Below are 23649 nucleotides of genomic sequence, written 5' to 3' on the forward strand. Positions count from 1 at the left end.
CATTTTCATCTATATTCATGTAAATATTTCTCATTTAGGATCAAAGGATGGAGCCTTTAGGAGGTCCAATAACTTCACCGAAGCTTAGCAGGGTTAAATACAGTAAAAATCAGCCACCAATGAAAAAGTGAGTTGTGTTATGTATCTTTTAATACTTTTCTAAGTTATGATGTTGTTTGTGAATGTTACGTACAGTGAAAGCTCTTGTATTCCAGCCCACCCACACATGGAACGACACATTGTGTGTATTAAAAATTATGAACAGTCAGATTATATTTACACATGTTAATTATATTTTACAGTCTTGTATAAGCAAAGAAATAGTGTAAATAATTTTCATGTGAACTAATTTACTTGAAATCGTAAAAATAAGTCATCTTCTACAATATTTAGTTTTTTTTTTTAGCTTTGAAGTTTCTTATTTCATCCTCCTAATGAAATATTTACTTGTATTTAAAACTGGGTTCAAAACTCCCTTAACTTTGGATAAGGGGAGCCTCTACTGTAGTTTCAAAATCGTCATAAGTTTTATTTTTCTTTCTTTGGATAGCTTTGAGGTTGTTAAGTTGAAGAATGAAGATGGTCCATTGGGTATACATGTTGTGCCAGCCAGTGATAGCCCAGGAAAGTATGTATGGATGCTTAGGAGTCTTTAATCGCCACTCTTTCTTTAGTTGTTAAAGCATTTTGCTCGAAAATTTCTATCATATAAAATCATTAATTTCCATAAATCTTGCTTTTAAAACTTAAAGAATATTATATAATCTTCATATGCATGTGTATCTCTGATGCATCTGCATTGCATAACATCATTTATGTTTTTCACATAGGGATTACGGTTTGGTTATCCAAGGAATTGATCCTGGTGGGCGAATTGATAGAGATGGAAGATTTAACGTGGGAGATAAGATAACTGAAATCAATGGAGTTTCATTGAGCAAAGACATGTTTAAAAACACGCAAGAGATATTCAAAGATGCTTTGAAAGCTTCAGAGATCAGCATCTCTTGTGTTAAAAAAAATTCTGCAGGTTTGCCAAATATGCTCTTGAAAAAACAAGGTTGTCTTAGTCCTGTTTCCATGCTGCAGAAACGAGAAACTGACAGCAGTGATGGCCTCACAGAAGATGAAAAAGGTGATTTTTTTTCAAGTCCTAGGATTTTATTGTAATTAATATTTTTTATGCATTATACTGGAATGAGCAATAATATATCCATATGTATAACAATGATCTTATCTTTTCCCAAAAGGTTTCATGATTCCAAGGCCAAAATTCATGACTGCCACTAAAAGACCAGCTGTATTCAACAAAACCCCATCTTCTGCTCACTCTAGTTTGCGTAAAATTGGACGACGAATTCTCGTTCATCTCAAAAAAGGTCTTTTATATAATATATTTTTTGGCTTTCACCAAAGTTTTCAAAATATTTTCTTTCTGTCAAGGATATCAATCTGGATTGTTTTTCTAATATAGGCCAAGCAGGTCTAGGCTTCAGTATATCCTCCAAAGACTCATCATCATCATCATCCTCATCTACCTCTTCACCGAACCTTCCATCATTATTCATCAGAAACATTCTTCCCACTGGAGCAGCTGTTGAAGATGGCCGTCTAAAAGTTGGTGATAAAATTTTAGAGGTAATTTCCATCTTTTTTCAATAAGCAATGTCTCGTTTATTGATGACAAAAATATATATTTTAAGTGTTAAAAGTAAGTTTTGGAATATAACTATTGGTATGCCAACAATAACCATATTATTATTTTCAGATCAATAGAGTAGATGTTACTGGATTAACACAGTCAGAAGTTGTAAATATGCTTCGAAAAATACCTTTTGGGGATTCAGTAGAACTCATTTTATCAAGGCCAGAGACTGACATTTCTCCTAGTCCACATCTACCCCGAGAATTGGTAAAAACAAAACTTTTATGCATTTAATTTTTCATACAATTAATTTTGTAAAACTTAAATAAAAAAATGTATATTTAAGATTTAAAATATCTTTTGTACTGGCAAACTTGGTAAATTCAAAATTGTTAATTCAAATTTTTAGATAATTTGAATATTAGGAATCCCGTATAATTTCCTATTTAGTTTAATATTAAAATTGCTTGTTTAATCCATTTTTCTCCTGATATTTTGGATAATTTGAAGTTCGATTTAGGTACGCCATTTGTAAAATGTCTCTTTTCACAGAATTCCTCGATGAGTGTTAGTCATTCTTCCCTTTATTCTTTGGTTTACTGATCTTCTCTAGAATATAACCTATAGTCTACATTTATACATAAAAAAAGTAGTAATAAAAAATCTGAACTTTTTGTTTTGGCTGTAAGCAATGATTTTGTTACCAGTTCCACACACTGGCTTTTGTCTTCCCACTGCAGCTGGTGTATTACCAGATCATGGATGATTTCATTAGCACTTGCTAATATGCAAATGTTACTACTCAGGAAGTACATTTGTGTGGAGTAATTTTCTCCACAGAAATTTTTTTTAAAGAGCTGGAGTACTGCAATCCCAGTGACTTTTCTGGAAAAATGCATTGGAGATTCATGTTTCTCTAGCATTATTGTTAATGTATTTTGGAATATCAATGAAACATTTCTTACCATGTGCAAACAAGGTTTGTGTGCTTATTCAACTCGAGAAAGAAATTTAAAAAAATTGTGGTTAAGGCATTGGTGAAAAACAGAATTATATAACATTAAATAGAAGGATGAAAACTAATTTAAGAAAACAACAAAGCTTTCTATTCCAATATTTGCAGAGACTACAGACACGTTCAAAAAATAAGGCTGTTAAGTCCGAAAATTGCCTAGTTAATTCTCTTACTCAAAGATTTTGGGCAATGTTTAGGAGCAAAAAAAAAAAAAAAAATACAAATGAAATAGTTTTTATGATCATTTATGTTTTATACAAGCACTAGTTGCAACAACGAGAAATCTAGCATAGTAAGTGTAGTAAAAGTAGCATTTAATATATTTGACATAATTATTAAGAGTTTTTGAATTTTTTTAAATGAAAATAGTCATCATAGATAATTCAAAGTTTGGATGATTTGAATTTTTTTATGTCTCCTTGGGATTCAAATTAACCAAGTTTGACTTTATTTGAATTTGTGCAAATATTAATAGAATTTTAGTTTCGTATTTGCTGTAATCTGTTATGATGATATCATTATTGTGAACTTTAAATATTCATCAGTTGTTTAGAGAAACCGCTATGGTACCTTTTTTTACACTGATTTAAATCCATTTTATACTTATTTAATAAATGCGGTTATTTATATCATTTTTAGCCCCCAGAAAAAGCAGGCGATGGTGTAGGAGTTTTTCCATGGAATAAGAGAGATGTTTTCACTTTTGAAATTCCTTTGAACGACACTGGCTCTGCAGGGTTAGGTGTAAGTGTGAAGGGAAAAACCTCCAACACAACTAATGATGCCATTGATATGGGGATATTTGTTAAGAGCGTTATTCATGGTGGTGCAGCATCGAAAGTAAGTTTCAGTTCTGTATTCCTTATCATATTACTCATATTTTAAAGAAATACAACTACAGTCGATTCTGATCCTTGGTAGCAGATATTTGAGATGGGACCAATATTCTGCTGTTATTCAGCCTGCCCAAATAATGCTTAGTTATTCTGCAAAATATCTGTAAGTTCAAGTGCATCAATTGAACTAATTAATTTTTTTTCCATAAATTAAAAAATTGCTGATTATATTTTATTGTGTGGAGTCAACATTTTTCACAGAAAGGTATAATGTCAGGGTGAATTTCTGGGATAAGGAAAATGTGAACCTGAAAATATAATCCTGCTGCAATAAGGTAGAAGTAAGCATCACCTATACACAAGTTTTCTAACTATATGATGTACCTAGACAAGATACGTATTGAGCTACTGAAAGAGGCAAAAAGGACGAAAAACGTCTAAAGAAGAAAAATAAGAAAATAAGTCGTAAATTTTATGATGCATTTCTAGTTGGGAGTAAATAATGGTTGACATTTTTTCTTAATTAGATGTAAAATTCGTAACAAGTGTTGAAAAAAAATTGATTCTCTAATTAATATTAAAATACAATATATCATCGTTAAATTTTATTTCCATTGTCAGGGCAATAAAAATCTTTCAATCACCAGTTTTTAATATTTAATTAATAAATTGAATAATTAAAATTCACTATCAATTATTTAAAAACTCAATAATTTCATTTTTAATTAGAAATGCAAACTTGATTTATAATTTATTTATGTATTGAATATATTGATATTTGGCTGCCAAATATTTAATATTCGTCCCATCCCTAGCAGATATAATGAGTCTGTGAAATATTTGCTTCGGATATCTAAATTTTCTGCTTGAAATGACCTATCAAACTTATTTGACCAGAAAGTTATTTTAATTGTTTTCTGTTTTCAGAATTTTGTAGACCTTGATTTAATTGCACTTTGTAAACACCTTTTGCATGTTTTAAATTATTGCAAGTCTGTTAAATATCATGCCCTTTTTTTACTTAGTTTTACAATGATTTTTTTTACATATTTGATAATAGTTTGGAAAAATTACTTTTGATTGCGGTTCATCATAAATGTGTGTAGAAAACCTCCCACTTAAGTAGGATTTTTTTTAAAATCAAGATGAATATATGTATATTTATTCAAAAAAAATATTAAATGCCTCTTAGAAAGCAAAATTCTCACCTTGTCATTGCTCTAGTAATTTAATATATAACATCAATATCATAATGTGTGGAATGCCTTTGGGTAAAGATTTCAAATATTTTTTGCATTAAAAGTTTTTTACTGAAAGTAGCATCACTAGAGAAAAAGAAGTTTCTTTTCTTGTTTTTATGCAAGAATATTGTTTATGCAAGAAACAATAGTGTTGAAACGTATTATAATGGGGTTAAAATAAATTTTCAAAATTGTACTCAAGTCACCACCTCAAGTGGCGTGACTTGGGTAACTATTCTATTACCTTGATATTTCGCTCGTTTTGACGTGTATGTTTTCATCTGATTCCACTGAGAATAATTAAGGAAAACATAAAAAAAAGTATCAATACATAAATTTTGTTTTCAGGGAATTCTTTTATGCGCGCAATGTAAATCTGCCTAGTCAAAAATGCCTGTTTTGGTGTTAATCTTTAAATGGGTTGCTAATCTCTTAAATTGATTAAAAAGTTAATATGATCTTCTCTCTCTGTAATTTCTGTACTGCCTGAGCCTAACATTTTCTTATATGCTTGTGGCATCTGTATAACTGTGTGTGCCTGTAACGAATATAAAGTACTGTCCTCTCTCTCACACACTCATAAGTCCCCCTGCAATTCTTAAACATTTCACTAATCATACAACCATTAATACAAAAATTGATTTAATTAGCTAATTTATATGACATGAATGTCGCTCTCCACTTGTTAATACAAGATATACAGAAGACTGGATGTTGTGAAGATATTTATTATTTGAGATGTTAATTTTTTAAGGAAGGAAAAAACTCATCTCTGCCTCTACCGGGAGTCGAACCCGGGTCCCTTGATTGCCGGAGTCAGAGCACTCGTCCGGCAATCGAGGGACCCGGGTTCGACTCTCGGTAGAGGCAGAGATGAGTTTTTCCCTTCCTTAAAAAAAACAAAAAAACAAAATTAACATCTCAAATAATAAATATCTTCACAAATAATAAATATCATCCAGCCTTCTGTATATCTTGTAGATAATTTATCATTCACAGTTAAAACAATGAGTATACCTACCAAAGAAAGCTTCTATCAATACTGTAATATGTAACCCCGAAGCTCTGTTAAAAAAGTTTTGAAATGGTTTCATGAAACCTAAAAACACAGGTTACGATAAAAGGAGGTGTAAAAAAACAGAAGAAAAACAATGGGATAATTATGAGAGATTTAACCACCACTTTGAATCGTGGAGGCTCACTCTTGCAGCTGGACCTGAAATTGTCTGTTTTATTCACAACAGCTATGGCATCATCCAAAATACAAAATGTCAGAGCATGTACCGAAGTCACGTTTAGAGTATAATATTAATATCAGTTATTATTTAAGTCTCGTATCTTCTAGGTACAAGCAGAATATTCTATTAATAATATTTTTTATCAAATTTTGTTGAAAAAGAAGTTACAAATGGGCATTTGTTATTATTTAATTTTGTGAGGTTTTTGCTTATTGAGCTGTATGCTGGACAGAAATGTTATAGATTCCTTGCAAATATCATTATGTGCCTAATGGAATGTATTTGTTCTTCAGGATGGACGACTGAGGCCAAACGACCAGTTATTGAACATCAATGGCATTTCCTTATTGACCATGACCAACAGTCAAGCAATGGAAACTTTGAGGCGGTCCATGATACAAGGGGAAGGTCCAAATGCAAATCCTAATGCTATCACCTTGACTGTGGCTCGTCGTATACCTTCACCACTTCCTGTGAAAAATGGTATTGAGAATAGCGACAGCTCCTGTCATGAAAGAAGTGATTCACTGTTAAGTGAAAGTGGGGAATCATTTCATGTCTCCAATGAAAACTTGTTGTCTCCCACACCAAACAAATCAAAAGGTTTAACACCAGACACATCTGTGAGTGACAACTCTGGTAATACTGTGATATGCTTGTCAAAGTCACATAACTCTGCAGTTGATGACAGCACAAATGTTGAGGAGAATAATAATTCAATGAACTCCTATGAATCAAAAGAGAAAGATGTTAAATCTGTGAGGAATAATCATATTTTGGAAAGACTTGGCTGGCAGCAGTTGGAAAATGAACTAGGTGCATCACGTATCTCTCGTCCATCAATGAGCCAAAGCAGCTGGGATACTGGTGTGAACTCCTCGTTAACTCTCTTGGATGTTGATCCCAATGAGCATTATGTGTTTGCAGCTGATAGGAAAAGAAGAAATGAAAGAAATGGATGGGAACAAAGTCTGTCTCGCAGAAGCTCTAGAGAAACTTTATGCAAGTCACCAGTTGCCAGCCCATCACGTAGGGATATTATTCAAAGGTAAAAATATAACATTTGACTAAGTTGTCAGTTTTTATACTCTGCTTACTTTTCTTTCTAAGCAAATTATTATGCATTGAGTCAGGTAAATTGATATGATAATTTATTGACAAGGTAACATGGAATATTTTCCATTGAAGGGCATCTCAGAGGGAAAGATCCAAGTTCAGCCGAAATGGTTTTGGACGTCAAAGTATGCCTGAAAAGGAATTGTATCATGTAGAATCTGATACCTATCAGAACAAGCATGTCACAACTCCTCGATCTCATTATGGCCATTCACGGATTGCTGAAAAAAATATTGTGAGCCGTTCTACTGATCATTCTTCTCATAGAGATAGAGATGCAGACAGTGCTAGTAAGTTTAATTTCTCTGAAGCTGCAGTAGTTTTGAATTCCCCATATTTGATTGTTTGGTGTAGAACTTGGTTAAACCATTTGAAGGATCAAGGGAAAGAATGCTTTCAGTCCAAAAAGGTTAATGTTTGTATGCTTCTATATAGCTTAGTGCTCTCTCTTGTAACCACATAAAACACCAGAGACAAAAATACTTTCATTTCTTTGTAATAAAGCAAGGAAGATGCAGCATAGGGGTGGGAAAACGATGATCTTATGTTTCGTTTTTAGTGTCCTGGACTGAAACAGTTCTTCCCCCAACCTTTCATTTGTTTTTGATTTGATTCAAACATGATGAGACAGAATTTTATGTTAGTGAATATATTTTGAAAATTTATTTCGTAAAGAAATTTTTAGTTTTTTGTGTTATGGTATTCATAGGATAGGAGTCTCATCAGATGCTATTTTAACATGATTTCACAAGCAATGATTAATCATATATTAAATATTGATCTACTAATTGTCATTAGTGTTAAGTAATGCCAATTGAAGTTATTTTCTCACTTTTTATTTTTTATCCTTGAAAAATTATAATGCAAATAATTATTTGCATTATTTATAATTTGCAAAAAAATAGTAAACAAAAAAAAAAAAAGAGGGATTTAAAATCCATTTTTTAGTTCAAAGAATTCTTTTTTTCAATCATTGCCTGATTTCACAGATCCTCTGATCTTTGGTATAAATCATAATATATATATAGATTCAATCGTAATTTAGACAATGTGTTTGTATTGTATATGAACAATTATTCATTGAAAATTTCTACATTTCAATTCAAACAAAATTGCGATAAACATAATTTCATTTGTCTTGTGACAATCAGTTATGAATAAGTAAACAACTTTAAAACTCAGAGTTCATTATTTTGTTTAATTAACAAACATTTTTGATAATTATCAATATTTTATTCTGGAACAGAATTTTTGAATTTGAAAGAAATTCATGATTTTTATGATGTAAAATAATTAATGCTATTTAATATCACACCATTTCATGAAATGACCTGAAATTTCATCAAATATCATGTCATTTCATGATCATCATTTGCAAACATTAAATAACTTTAAAATTACATTTTCTTTTTTTACTGATGTCATTCGGAAAATTGACCAAATTTTCTTGTCATATTTGACTTCAGGTGATTACTTGGGAAATTAGCAGTATAGAAGGGTGAAGACTTTTACCATTGGCTGGAACAGAAAATAATAGCAGAATTGATAGGAGAAAATATCTGTGCATGAGTCAGCAAAAAAATTATTGTATACCCCATCTTAATGTTAATACAAGAAGTAAACACTCATAGTATTCTAAATCAGTGTTATAAAGTACTACGAAGTACAATTGACTGGACACCATACGAAAATAATTTCGGAAAGAAAAGTCACATTCCTCTATGGAGAATCAAACCAACCTCTTACTTTCCGGGCATTTGCTCTACTATTAAGCTATAGGGGACAGATAGCTTAGAACATGTTCTTCAAGCTGAATGGAACTGCATAGTACACAGCCTCCTAATTCAGCAATAGCTCATAATGACATTAGCTCCCAGATGGTGATATACAATGAAGTGATATTGTCTTTAGGGAGCCTTGCGAGGACCAAGTGTAGAGATATACAATTTAAAGTCTCATGGGTTAGTGTAGGGGGTGAGTGGGAAAAAATTCCTAGAAGAGTTTAAGATAAACAAACTTTGAGGATTTTTCTCTTAATCAATGTTCCAAAAGTATGTGAAATTAAATGAAAAAAAAAAATTTTTTTTTTCTAAAGTATTATGATATTTATGTTTCAGCTTATGCTAAAGTGTTGCCAAATAAATTTCAAAAGGCCAAAGCTTCAAGAGGTGAGCTTTCTCCTCGGTTCTTGATATTTCTTTGTGATGACTTTTGTTTTTCATATCATTTTTATATTTCTTATTGTAATTTTCCTTGTTTCTAAAATAGGTTTCATGAATATTTGAGGTCTTTTTATTCAGTAAATAATTTTATTTTAAAAATTTTATTTCAAAAATTAAATTACTAATAAGTTTTATATTCAATATAACAAAGAACTAGCAAGTGAAATCTCATTTTCAATATTTGTCTCTAGCTTCCAGAGATGAAAGGAACAGCTGTACATGGTCTAATTCAGCAGATTCCATTGCGAGCTTAAGGGAACGGCAGTGCAATCAACAAGGTAGGTGCAAATTTGCCTTCATTTTTGTTTTCATTTTCTACCTATTCTGTAGACAATATTTTTAAATTAGCAGCTGTGTTTCTTTCAAGTGATTGTTTAATTTAATTTATTTTGTTTGCTTAACTCTCTTACATCTTCCTTATAACTCTACCTATCACATGTCACTGCTCATTAATAGAGTTGTATTCTCATGTACTGCGCAAGTGGATTATTCCCTGCTTAGTGATAAGGGACACTCACCATTTATAGATTATTCTGCTCAGCAATAGAAATGCTTAAAACTGTGTGCAAATAAAAAAGGCAATGATTGGTAAAATTCTGTTATTTCTGCATAGCATACATTTTTTTTAATAACACTAACATATGTTGCATTTCATTCAAATAATTCCATGTTTATTAATACGTCATACAAAATATGGTAAAGAATTAGATATCATAATATGGATAAATATATCTTAGTACTAGACAGACAAATCTATCCTAGTTTAATCATCATGATCATTTTCATTAAACCTAACCATTTGGATTTCTGTAATTTTGCAGTTCAGTAAGTAAGAATTTTTCTAAACTTTGAGATGTTCTCTGGTTGAATAGATCTGGATTGCAATCTTAGCTGGTGTATTGATATTCTTGTTACAAAGTGTAACTCCTTTTTTACACATTTTTAAATGTCTGAAAATATCTATTTTGAAAAAAGGAGCAAAAATAAATAATACAATCCAAGTATTTAAACTTTGTTTCCTTCTACAAGGGTTTGACTTGAGGGTGGCTGGGGCACAATGAAACCAAGTTTAGGTTCACTTGTACTCGAGGCCAGCAGTTAGCATCCCAACATCTCCGAAATTGAGCAGGGTTATGATGCATAAAAGTTGTCATGACAAAATAAAAATGAAATGGTTAATTAACAACTAATAATAACAATAATTAATTGTTACAAAAATTCTGTTATATTAAGTGGATTCTCAAAGTGGAAAGTGCCTGTTTTATAATTAAAGTAATTAATGCAAGTGATATTTTTTTTTGTGTGCATCATATTTTTTCGGTATTGAAAATTTTTTTTCATGTTCAATAGATTTAATTGTAGCGGATTAATTTCTTTTTTCATGCAATTTATTTGTTATGACTGCAAATTGTTTGTATCAAAGTGAATATGATCCCACATAAAGTACAAATGATTCCATCCCTTAACAAAACTAACTTTTTTTTTCATTTCGATCATTTCTGGAACCTGTTATATTCATACAGAGAAGTCCTGCAAAGCTGTTGAGAAGGTTCACAGGACTCCAATTTTTTTCTATCCACCATGTTGCTGTAGGTATTCTGCATGATTATACAATTGCAATGCACTCACTGGAGCTTTCATGTATAAATCATTGTCATTCTGCTGCAAATATTTTGAAGCACAACAAATAGCTCACTTTTATGCTTGGCTTCTTTTATTTTCTATGTGTACCCAGACTTGAGCACATTGCATGTGAATTTTATACATATAATTAACCCCTTAACAGTTTCATTTTTTTTCTCAAATTTGATCCAAAAAATATCACATTTTTTTAATTGCACTTTTTTTTGTTCATTTTACATTTGTAAGTAGGAAAATTTTATTGAAATTAATGTTTCTGATATTTTTAAGCATTTATAAAAAATTTTTCACTGAAAATAATATTTACCCTGGAAGTTGTTTTTCCTTCCTACATGTGAGCCTAACAGGGAGTTTCATTTATTATTGTGCATATAAAAAATAAAAAGACATTGGAAACTACCATTTAGTGGGCAACTACTGCCATCTATATTACTAATTTGATATTAAAAATAGAAGAGGTACAGGTAAATCAGTAAAGGCCAAAAAACAACATTTGCTTCATTCAATTACAATGGAACCTGCCTCCAATGGACACTTTTCGTTAGTGGACACCTCCTGTAAATAGATGCTTTTAAGTTCCATGGAATAGGTATACTACATATTTCACTCCTTATTAGCAAACAAATTTTTGGATGCATGGTTGCCCATTATCAAGAGGTTTTAATCAATGTAATTGTATTATATATTGATTTATGAAGCACAAAAAATGAAATGGACATGGAGTTTAGACGCAACTGTATAAATATTTATAAAATGAAGGAAGAAATGTTAATCACTGATTAAAGTTGTAAGTATAAAACTTGACTCGTATTTACAGGGGCATGCCATTCACCTGACTGTCCATACCATGCTGTACCAACCACAGATCAAGAAAGCGGAAGTAGCAACAAGCAGGCTACTCCACCTGCTCCAGTTGGACCAACTCTTGGGATGTATAAATCAAGTAGTCTGGAGAGTCTTCAGACATTGGTCCAAGAGTTGAAGAAGCGTGATGCAAACACTGGTAAAGATACGAGTAGGGGATGCAATGAGAGTTTTCGGGCGGCCGTTGACAGATCATATGAAGCCTCTCCATCTACAGAAACAATGGAAATTTGTGAGTACTTTTTTCTTAACATGTAAAATATTTAGGAATACACAAGTAGAACGAACACATTACACGTGAGAAATGTCCATTTGTGGCTTGTGTTTTTCTGACTTTTATTTTTCGAAGTTCATCAGATTGAATGATTTATTATATGGATGATCCAACTGTTCATTAAAATTTCAATGCTGTTGTATGCACATGATGGGATGTATTTGTAATCAACATATTTATTTTATTTCCCCAAACTGAATAAAATTATTTTACAGTGCATGAAAATCAAGAAAGTTCTGCTAGCCTGATTCATCGACCCACTGTTTCTAGACCACACATAAGGTCTGCCACGGTTGGTCCAACAGCAGATGTACTCACAGACAAAAAGACAACGAAGCCTGCAAAGAAAAAGGGACTTCTAAAGGGTTTAGGCTCCGTTTTCAAGTATGTATATAACTTGAATTAATTCTAATTATGATCTAAATATCTGATTTAAAATAAATATATATATACTTTGGGATATTTAATTGCAGAAAGTGGAAGAAAAATGTAGTATAATATAATTAATCTGATAAGTTCTCAACATACTTGATAGTTTTGAGGAAAAATTATTTCTGCTGTTTTTGAAGCTTCGCAAACTAATAAATGCTGCTTTGAATATGATCACATTACCTACTTTTTGAAAGGTTCATTTGTTGAATGTTTTATAAAATATATGTAAATGTTTTTAAAATTTATGTATATATTAATTTTTTTTTTAGGTTTGGAAAATCAAACAAGAAAAATGGGAATGGCAATCCTCCAAACAAAAAGGATGAAAAGCAAAAAGAACAAGAGCTTACTGAAGCTAGAAGAGCTGCTGAAGAAGAACGTGAAAGGTGAATTTTTTATGTTGCTTTTCATATAGCTTGCTTAACATGAAAATATTTTTCTTGTTGAATGTTTATATTTTTTCCTATTTGTCCCTGAAGGTATTTTGAGCAATTCATATGTATCTCCAGAAACCTACAAATACATTCAGAATTTCCAATAAATTAGTTTTTTTGGGGGTGGAGGGGGGGGGGTTGAAATGTTCAGTTCATTGCAATTGATTTTATCTTCATTTTAGGATTCAGCAGCATTATCTGAGACTTGTGCAACAGCAGCAACAAAAAAAATCCGTATCAGAATCGGATTCTGATGTGCGGCAGAATTCTGAACGTTTGAATGGCCACATTAGCAGTCCTCAAGCTACAAAACGATCTAACCCTTCTAGCAATGGAGCTAAATCTGATCCAACATTTACACCTCAGAATCACAATCGACATGAAAGAATGCACCAACTCAGAGCCGAGCATCAGCGACAACATCAGCGGAGAAAAGGAAATTATCCTAGAGATGAGATGGAAGAGCTGTATGAAAAGCAAATAACAGAAGCAGTAGACAAAAAGAAAATAGTAAGTTTGTTTTTGTATTTTTATGAATAAGATATTAATTTTTCTTAATTAAATCTAAATGCTGTTTAAAAAGATGATTAAAACAATCTAAAAATGGCAAATAATTTATTTTGAGATATGATGTATAAACACTTTGGTAATGTGAAGTTTCAATTGAGTTGTCTTTAAGGTAAAAGATGTACTGTATGTTACGGTAAAAGTTATAAATCCGATTATTATGCATAATTACTGACCATTTTGGTGAGTTTAATAAATTTGACTAAATTTATCACTTTTACTAGTGACTATGGGTAATACCTAAGAGTTTTTGGTAAACATAATAAATCCATCACATTTGCCAGTTATTATGCATAATTACCATTTTGTATTGGTAAACATGATAAATTGGTCCCATTGTCATAAGATTTATTATTTATGACTACTTGAGAGACGGTCTGAACTGGTATAATGAACTCTGATTTAACTAATTTTTCCTGAAATAACTCCTATTTGAATTCTGAAATTAGACCTTAATATAAGAAAAGGCTATAACAAATTTTATGATTGTACCAAAATATAATGAACTGCCATTTAACAAATATTACGATTGTACCCGATATAACACACTCACATTCGACAAAGTCTTTGACTTAACAAATTTTTTATTACAAAATCATGATTTTAATCATTAAATCAATTAAAGTGGAGTTTTTTTATATCAGGGTGCAACTATATTTTTCAAACTAGACTCATCTGGGATTTTTTCCCCTATCAAATTTATCAACTATACTAGGGTATGACACATAATCATGCTAAAAACAATCAATTTCAAGTATTTATCAATTTTTTTCCAGGTATACTTGGGTATTAAGCATAATCTCTGATAAAAGGGAAAAATTTATCAAACTTGGAGGAGTTGGTGATTATAAGCATTGTAACTGGCAATTGCGCATTATAACTTTATCACATTTACGGTAACATACACAGTTATAAATAGTTGATGAGGTTTTTATGGCCATCATTTGATGAAAATTGTTCGAAGGCTGTTGTATGGTCCTGAGACTCCGGAAAACTTGACTTTTGATCCAATTTTATCAATTCTCCTGATGATGCCAACCACTAGTGTCGGGGAAATTTTGAGAAATAACTTGAATGGACGACGGTCTTTGAACCTGAACAATAATCATATACAGTTATGTTATGTATACAATCACCAAAATTTTTTTTAATTTGAAAAGTTTTCTTTGTCTCCTAATAAAAATGTCATTCATCCACTCTAAACAGAGTTTGTGACTGACCATAATTGCATACTTTATTTCCTTTAACTTCCTAGAAACTTTAAAAATACATAGATGGGACTAGCACTCACAACAGGGGCCAATTGCCTCCTTGGAGTTTCCACTTTAGAATTAATTTCACGAGAGAGAATTAATTCTGACTTGATTCAATATGTAGTAAATTATGGCTATTGTAGAAAAAAAAAAGCAATATTTTCATGTTTGAAAGTCTTTTTCTAATGGAGACACACAAGCACATTCAAACTTATGTGTTGGTCTATTTAATTCTGCCATGCCGTAAAATACATTTTTCTTCATCTTAATTAATCCCCTTAAATAGCTATATTTGATCGCGCCTTATCACTTTAACTTCTGAATGATGTATGTCAAATTATTTTTGGAACTTCCTCGTTAAAGTTTTGAATAGCATTGAATATGCAAAATTTTTATTACTTTAGTAACTATTTCTCATGTTGCAGTGGCAGAGACCTCTTCCACCTTTGCCACATCAGGTATACAAAACTACGAATCTGCCAAACACCCAGGAGAAAGAGGTGAGCCTTGTTTTCACTACTAATATCATTACATTGATTTCGGCCATATATAGTCTATATTTGCCTTTAAACATTGAAGTGTATATACAGAATTTTTTTTTTAATAAATCTCAAGTAACACATAATGTACAATATATGTACTATAGATGGGGGATAACTTTGGGAGACTAGGGGGCAACTTTAAGACAGCAGATTATTTTCGGGTTTTGAATTTCCAGCCAATGTTATAGATAGCTGCAAACTGATAAAACACAGAGCATTTGCTGGATATTGGAAAGCCAAAAATAATTTGCTGTCCCAAAATTATTTCAGTTTACAGTATATATGTTACTGCCAAATCCTGAAGTGTGGCCAATTCGTGAATTGCCCAAAAGTTTTGGAAATAGTCTGAATTGCAGAAATGATTCAGACTGTCCAGCCATTTCACAAAGTGGCAGAAAATCCTTGGCCAAAGCTTGATATGCTGATGTAGGACGGTCCGGTAGAAGACAAATCACTGCTGTGCAGTCGTGTGGCCATCATGCTGGACTCTCGTCCTGAGGATCCAGGTTCGAAGCCTGTTGATGGCACAGTGGTGGTCAGCTGAACTTGGTTTTCTGCAGTTTTTCAGCTTCAAGGTGCAAATCCGAGCCAGTCTTCCATTTAAAAAGTCTCTCTGCAGAGAGCAGGCAGACCTGCAACACAATACTGACATAATATGAAAATTCAAGAATTTCCATCTTTACTTCAGAAAATGAAAGACAGATGGCAGCACGAACATGAAACAAGCACCATTCTGCAACATAGATATGTTAGGGCCACACAATCTTACTCATGGCGATACACGTTAGAGATTCCTCAGAAGAATGTGTACTAGGTGCATGTATGGAAGTAGAAGTGGCAGAAGCCAAATCCTTTTCTAATTGCCAACGTGTAATATGTATCTATATATAGCAGCTGTATTTTTTTTTTTGGATTAGCTCCACGTGATGAGAAGAAATAATGGAATTTGAGAGAAGAACTATAAAATTAATTATATAAACATATAGTTTTTTCTGCTAAATTTTGGAGAAAAAAATTATTACCGCATCGTGACTGGTTTGATGCTTTGCCATAACTAAAGTGGACATAATTATGAAAAAATACGGCAACTTGAGGATGATCCCAAATCATGTCTTGTCTTCTGACTTTGACCAGGAATCACTGGTCACTTCGTGAACTGGCCGGCCCCATCAACAATTGGCCAATTTTGGACTTTGGCAGTAACATATATGACTTTAATAACTATTTTTAATTACATTATGTATCCATTATTTATAGGCCATTGAATTTGATCCTCTATCATCAGCTTCAAAAAACTATGAGATCTACAAAGAGATGTCAAAGTAAGTTGTCAGAATATTTTTCAAAAACATTAATTCTTTGATATGTTTTTCTGAATTATACCATTTTAACTTTTGACATGTGATTAGATCAACTGATCATGATCTGAATTTCTAGTTGCATCATGAGCATCAGCTAGCATAACTGTGAAATCTTAGATGCATAGAAATTAAGATGCATTGGTATAAAAATTAACCGTCAGTTCAACCAATGCTGATTATTTATAACATTTAGGACTCTTATTGATCATCTTAATTCTAATTTTTTTTGGTTTTTATTTGTAATTACAGACCAGGCAGTCGAAAAGGATTTGTCGATCCAGATCGCTATAGCCATTACATGAACTTTCAAGAAATTCAGCAACAACTCGAAGAGTTTCAACATGAGCAAAGACCCATGGAAAATTCTACTTTATCAGAGATTATGTCAAAGTTCCAACAGGAGGTTGAACAGGAACAAAGGACTCCATACAAATTACCTAAGCATTACAGGCATACTGTTACCTCCCAGAGGATGCGACCAGTATCAGACTTTTTTGAATACGAAAGCATACAAAGCACTCCATCCCCTGCTAAAACAAGGATAAAAGGAGGAGCAAGATCTCTTCCAAGGCAGAGCTTCTCATCAGGCAGGCAGCGTTTGCCGATACCCACGTGCATGAGGGAAGCGGGTGCATCGAATGGCAGTTTACGACGCGATGATACCAAGTATCACAGTATATCAAGCCAGCACACGAACAGCAGCAATCTTTATGGGAGAAGTGATACAACAAACTTTTGAAAAACTTTATTTTGGAAATTTTAAGTTGAATTTTTGATATTGAAAATTTGATTTAATGTTACAAAACTTTCGATTTTTGTTGAATCAAGCTCATCTTATAAGCCATTGCAGTATTCACATAAAAAATGGACAGTAAATCAATCAAGGTATCAGTCCCTTTATCACAAAGCCATAAGTGTTTCATCATCCGTCGCAAGCGGGATGTATTCAAGTTGACAATTTTCATTGAAACAATCAGGGTATTAGATATATATCCCAGAACTGGTAATTTTCTTTGCGCATCTTAACGTTCACCTTTCATATCTAGATACAGATCTTTCTCCCCCTCAAATAGCATGTTTCGCAGAATTTTTGTCTCTTAATCACAGTCAGTGAACCAAGGAAGTATCTTAATATTCCTGAATGTTCCAATTTTTGTACATTATGTATGCACATTTGAATTTTTTGTTTTTTATTTATATATATGTCCACGCACATAATATTCCCATATAGAGATGCATCATCAAATCAATATTTGCAATACCTAGCCACAAGCTCTTTTATCAAAGAAAATATTGCTATAATATATTACTCAGAGTTTTATGTCAAATAGACACAGGAAATTTTTCTTTGCAGTTCTTTTATTAATGTCTAAAAAATTGTTTAATGGGAATGAAATTTCAGTGGTGTGTGCCTATGTGCATGTTTTTCTCTCTGAGATAATACTGATTTTCTTGCAATGAAGCTTAATTGATTTAAAGAATGTATGTGATATGTAGTTTTTTTTTGTACAATCAGTGGTGAATCACATTCCACTCGAATGTATGTCACAATGGAGAGAATGGGGGAAATAAAACATGCCCTATCTTATAGACATCTTTTGGGTATAAATAGCATTTGGATGTGACCAGTTCATGCAAGGAATATTATGATGACTCCCAACTCTTTTTGAAAATTTTCAGTCTCTTACAATAGTATAAGAGGTGCTCAGCTCAACCTTTTCCATTTGTGATCCACAGCAGATCCTTGCTATGCGAGATGATTACTGCTCATGGGACTTTAACTGATGTTCTATGAATTGATAACTTAAATATATACCTTTTGCATACCAAATGATATCCCTTTGTGAGGAGCCGCACATGGCTCAAAGGCCTGAGATTGTGCAGCATATGTTTTATGCCATATTATTATTGAAATGTGAACTTCCTTAATGTGAAGTCCCTTGGAAGTCTGTAGCAATTAGTGTTTTACATTTCAAAATATGGAAGACAGATGACAGCCCCATCATAACCTTGAACAAGCGTTAACTTTAGGCTTAACAGACGCCTTCCTTCTTGATGTCATTTCGAGCATCCTCCTATGTTTTAGAAAATTCACCATTTTGTCCTCCCCCCCCTTTTAAGGTTCCCGTAATTATTTTTCTTTCTTTTCTGGGGAAATTTTTTTTGTGCTCATTATATTTCTTCATTAACGTGAGTGTTTGTCGTTTTTTTCCCACACACGTTATGTCAGGGCCGTAGCATACCTTCTCGAGGCCCCGGGGCAGACATATTCTTGGGAAGCCCCTTAAAAAGTAAAAAATTATGCTAAATAATTGTACGTTTTTGTGACGGCCCCTTATTTGGCTCGGGGAGGCCCCTTTCACCCCAGCCTAGTTATGGCCTTGTGTTATGTTTTTTTATTATGCTTTGACCAATCGCTATCAAAATTCCTAGAATACAGGAACCCAAGTTTCAGCCAGGGCAGCAGATATTATTCTAACTATGGCCCCGCTTGCTCAAGGGCAGTGGTTCCTAACCTTTCAAAGCCTGCTGTGTGGTTTATTTCTTTTTGTTAGTGGATGGCCAAGTCATACACATGACTAATGGGTGGAAAAAATTGAACGGCGAATCATTCATGGCCCATTTTGACACCTGTCAGGGCTTGGTAGTTGAGAAACATTGCTCTAGGATAATATGAAAAAGACTGTCTTAAATAAAAGCTCTGAAAGAAGGAAACCACAACATCTGCATTTTAAGAATACCATTGTTTGTACACTATCGCCTAATGCTGTATACTGAAGGGAGAAGGGTGGGTGTTACCTCTTCCATTCAGAAACAAAGAAAATAGTATACAAACAACGCCACTCAATGCAGATTTCCTAGTGGCGCTATTTGTTGTGAAAAATAGGAAAAGTGATGATAAAAATGGTGAGCATGCAGGCATCTTCCTTTCTAAATTTTTGAATCTGGTAACATTAATTGACAACTGCAAATGTACCTTAAAACCACACATGCACTTGAATCAATATTCTGGCATGTGCCAATCAATTCCTTAAAAATTTCTCAGAAATGTTGACAATTATCTTGTGCAGTCAAGTGGTAGTATAGTAACGAGTTTGTATTGCATTACATAATGTCTTGTATGAACATTTATTTTATATTGTATATTTTTTTTATCAGTTTTCAATATTTGGTCTCCACGAATTACTTCTCCAAAACATTTCCCCAAATAATTTCTATACAGTATATGTGAAGGAGATGTTTAGTATATCTCATTGCAGTGAAGATGATTTGACATGTCTAACACTGTGATTCTCAAACAGTTTTCTGCAGAGTGCCAAGTTCTTCCCGAAAAATTTCTTAGTCTTCTGAACTTATTTATCTCCTTTGAAAAGAATGTTCTCCTCTCGCAACTACCTAAGCCAAACCATAGGATCTTAGGTTGGATCAGTAGCTTCTATCTCTTCTTCAATCAAGTACTCATTTCATTGAGTATATATAATTGGCCACTTTGAAAATACTGCATTAAATGGTATTTTTCATTTGATGTAAATAATCATAAATATCTGTCTAATGAAAGTTGAAATAGTTTATAAAGGCTTTAAAATTTTAAAATGAATGACATAAAGGTCAATTCTCAAAGAAATTATGTAATTTTCTGTATTCTTTACGTTTATTTTTCTACATAAAAATTAGTCCAGGTTTTCCATCGCAAAAAACAGTGAAATTTTAATATCTCATAGAATTATTCCAACAAATGTGTTTTGAAAATACTAATTGACTGAATTATTGAGTGAATGTATAGTTGGGTTGTTTGTATGGTTTTTCTCGTCTTTTACTTGCGATCAATTATGGAACAAGTACATTGAAGTATTATTTTGCAAATGCTCATTATACTGTGTCAGCCGTCCAACAAGACTTTTTTTCTTGTATGCATGTTGACTTATATTTTTCCATTTTGCAAATGCATACTCGAAAAAGTCTTAAACACAAAGATTATAATTTTCTTCATAGGATTTGCGTAACATATGTGCCATTTGCCTTATTATCATTATTTTCAACCATGTAGTATAAACACATATATATTTAAGCTTTGAAAGATATGACTCAAATTTTTTCAACAAATCTTCCCCATAGACCGTCCAATTTATTCTATCTCGTGTTGTTACTCTTTTTTGTGTTTGTGTGTATAGCATATGTACTCATATGCAAAAAATGCAATTTTTTTGTAAATATTTATACAATTTTATGTACATAAAAAATCTTTATACTCAAGAGCGCAAACATTTGTTGTGTGTTTTGTGTGATCTGAAAAAAGTCTTGCCAATTAAATGTTTCAGAAACTGATTTTTCTTTTGTCAGACTTGTCTCATCATCTTACTTATTCATGAATTCATAGAATGAACTTTTGAACTAAAATTTAAACTGTAGGGTGTCCCCATGAATTCATAAATAGTTTAAAAATTTATAAAAATTGAAGGAATTGATAAATGTTAATGTGGTTTGTGAAGAAGTTATCGCGAAGGGAGGATTTTATAGTAAAGAAAAAAATAAGTTAAAATTTTTGTCAACAGATAGCACTGCATGTTCACCAGAAAGGAGTCACTGCTGCACACCAACTGCATATCATATATCACCATACGGCAATTTCCAACCAGTGGAGTTTGGTGGGAAATGAAGGTGCCATCTATCTATAAATCTATGACCTCCCCAGGTTTGATAGGTGAAGAACTTGTTTCTGATCTTGCCTGGATTCGAATCCGTGGACTTTGACGGTAACTTCTGCAGTAGAAGATTAATATCTTGCCACTAAAGCTAGAAGGCGCAACTTGACCTGGACTTTTCTTCAATCTCTTCTACATCCAAAACCTTTGTAAAGCTTCTGCCGGTGATTTGTAGTTGAGGTAAATCAACTTCACCAATAATGTTTTATCCACAAAATTTCAACTTCAATATGATAACCTTATGTAAGCGCTAGTAAGAAGAAAATTAAAAAATGAGCTGTTAATCGTACACACTGCATTTTGCAGGACTGATTTGCACATTTCCAGTGATTTGCTTTCATGCAGCGCTCTCTATCATTGAAAAGTCGATATAATTTTTTTTACGAATACCAAAAACATCCCGTGAGAATAACTTGCTCATAAACCGCATTCAACTATATTTACGCGACTCCATGCTATTTGAATTAAAGTCGTTATAACGAAAAACGGTATGATGTATAATCACTGATATAAGTGATAAATTTAGGCAAATTTACCAAACTTACTAAAATGCTTGACGATTATGCTGCTTAATAACTTACTAATAACTGATTATTATGTATAATAACCGGATTTATATATCGAATTTACAGTAACACACAGGGACGGGCTTGAGTACTTTGAGGTCCGATGCAAGGAAAAGCTTCGCAATCCTCTAAAATACGGTTTGTCAATTCTCTAGTGCCCATAGACACCACACTAGCTTTACATTGGCAATTTAGAATAGTTATCAAACTACTATTTCATGGTCATAAATAAGCCATTCTTTAATAAATTTGGATAATAGTGAGTGCTGCCCAACGGAAAAATTGCAAGTGTTTCCACAGGCACGTGAAAAGATTGGGTCTTTCAAGGTCTAAGAAACCGCTACTAGATAATCTTTTAGGCGGGTAAGAATGCCTCCCTCTTTTAATTTTTAATAAGTTGATAAAATTAGAATTTAGCGACCCTTCTGGTTCAGCGCCCGGGAACCAGATCTACCTGTACCACCCTAATTGGCTTGGGGAGGGAATTCTGTCAGAACCCCAGGCCAGAGGGGTTCAACGTCTGAATGCTGGAGATTATCTGGGACAAAATTTTAAGCTATTGCTTTGTTAATAAGTTGAAGTCAAAATTTAATCAAAGTATTTTAATCCTTTTTTGCTGCCCGATAAAATTTGCAGCCCAGTGCGGTCACTCTTCACACCTGGCCTGACCCCGACCCTGCATATGCAGGGTGTTTCACGAGAGCGTTCGAGCTATAAAAATTCTGCGTTTGATTCTGAAAATAAGTCTGGGTCGAAAAAAAATTGCTCTGAATAAATACTTAATCTCAAATACTTCTATTTTGGTGTCTTGAATGCTTCCTCGAAATGAGTTTTGTCAGTTTTCTCAACAGTTTCTGCTCTAGAAGGCGTTGGTTTTCTGGAGAAAATCCCACATGGGGCATAGGCGGAGAGAAGACTTGAAAGTCTGGTGAAGGGACACGATGATGGTGTCAATTCATATATGCGCAAATACATACATAGAAAATACATACATTAGATCAGTCGGCTTTACCTTTGACGCTGGGTTGGTGCCCCCATCCCCGTGTCTCCACCCATGCCATGGGGGATTGACCAGAAAGAATTTTCAGAAACTTATATTTTTTTATAGGATTTGCAACACAGATTATAATACCATCGTGATTGGTTAAGTGTCATAGTGTGATAATTGATTTTGCCAATCTTATCTAAATGCGGTTTCTTCCGGAATATCTCGAAGTTACCTTTGATCGGTCAATGTTCGATCAATCTCAAGGTAGCCTATGTTGCAAACCCGAAATTTTCGTCTTCAGGTATTTAAAACGAATCCCTATCGATAGATAAATGATAAAGACATTTTTTTTTTCCCTTTAAATTATTTCAAGTGCTTTATCGCTTTTGATTTCGATACATTTTTTTTCAACTTAGAGATTGAGAATAATCGATCATACATATTTTTCGCATGCTCTAGCATTTTTTCATTTCTTGAAATGAATGTCTGTCGAGATCAAGAATCCTGTGAACTACGCTCCCGCAGAAGGCGCCAACTGAAGAGGATGGATTTTTTAGGGCACCGAATCAATGAGAAGCCGATTTTTTTATCACCAAAATAGTCGCTTGCTCTTGAAAATGATCCAGAACCGGTCCCGTGTGGAAGAAACAATTTCATCGTAATGCATTATACTGAAAATACGGGATATCGCACTAATTGTGGCCAAAAAAT

At 32.9% G+C, this 23649-nt stretch overlaps 1 protein-coding gene and 1 long non-coding RNA gene across 6 annotated transcripts in view; one reads left to right on the forward strand and one right to left on the reverse strand.

The window, feature by feature from the left end:
* LOC149078867 (partitioning defective 3 homolog) overlaps positions 1 to 20935 on the forward strand; it is a 103314-nt gene extending 82379 nt beyond the window's left edge. For 2 of the 3 annotated variants that reach the window (XM_089241040.1, XM_089241041.1), the window contains exons 6-24: positions 39 to 127; positions 551 to 628; positions 831 to 1135; positions 1251 to 1379; positions 1475 to 1638; positions 1769 to 1912; positions 3300 to 3500; positions 6269 to 7023; positions 7164 to 7381; positions 9209 to 9259; positions 9505 to 9591; positions 10837 to 10902; positions 11772 to 12050; positions 12308 to 12476; positions 12794 to 12910; positions 13141 to 13468; positions 15204 to 15278; positions 16578 to 16642; positions 16931 to 20935. In XM_089241040.1, the coding sequence (XP_089097166.1) occupies positions 39 to 127; positions 551 to 628; positions 831 to 1135; positions 1251 to 1379; positions 1475 to 1638; positions 1769 to 1912; positions 3300 to 3500; positions 6269 to 7023; positions 7164 to 7381; positions 9209 to 9259; positions 9505 to 9591; positions 10837 to 10902; positions 11772 to 12050; positions 12308 to 12476; positions 12794 to 12910; positions 13141 to 13468; positions 15204 to 15278; positions 16578 to 16642; positions 16931 to 17420 (3810 nt within the window). In that variant the 3' untranslated portion in view covers positions 17421 to 20935. The remainder of the gene's footprint in view (positions 1 to 38; positions 128 to 550; positions 629 to 830; positions 1136 to 1250; positions 1380 to 1474; positions 1639 to 1768; positions 1913 to 3299; positions 3501 to 6268; positions 7024 to 7163; positions 7382 to 9208; positions 9260 to 9504; positions 9592 to 10836; positions 10903 to 11771; positions 12051 to 12307; positions 12477 to 12793; positions 12911 to 13140; positions 13469 to 15203; positions 15279 to 16577; positions 16643 to 16930) is intronic. The other variant, XM_089241042.1, reaches the window with a different exon arrangement.
* On the reverse strand, positions 11903 to 23099 carry LOC149078868 (uncharacterized). 3 transcript variants are annotated; one of them, XR_016193862.1, is made up of 3 exons: positions 22963 to 23081; positions 14431 to 14619; positions 11941 to 12029 (listed from the first exon to the last, which is right to left on the reverse strand). It is a non-coding gene; the product is annotated as an uncharacterized LOC149078868 (long non-coding RNA). The 3 variants fall into 3 exon arrangements; XR_016193863.1 differs by lacking the exon at positions 14431 to 14619 and having other exon boundaries at positions 11903 to 12029; positions 22963 to 23099; XR_016193861.1 differs by lacking the exons at positions 11941 to 12029; positions 14431 to 14619 and adding an exon at positions 15285 to 15952.
* Between the last annotated feature and the right edge of the window lie 550 nt (positions 23100 to 23649).

Source organism: Pholcus phalangioides, unplaced genomic scaffold, assembly GCF_987345545.1.
Source record: "Pholcus phalangioides strain wild (caught in Gottingen) unplaced genomic scaffold, Ppha-v1.0 ptg000013l_1, whole genome shotgun sequence".
Classification (NCBI taxonomy): domain Eukaryota; kingdom Metazoa; phylum Arthropoda; class Arachnida; order Araneae; family Pholcidae; genus Pholcus; species Pholcus phalangioides.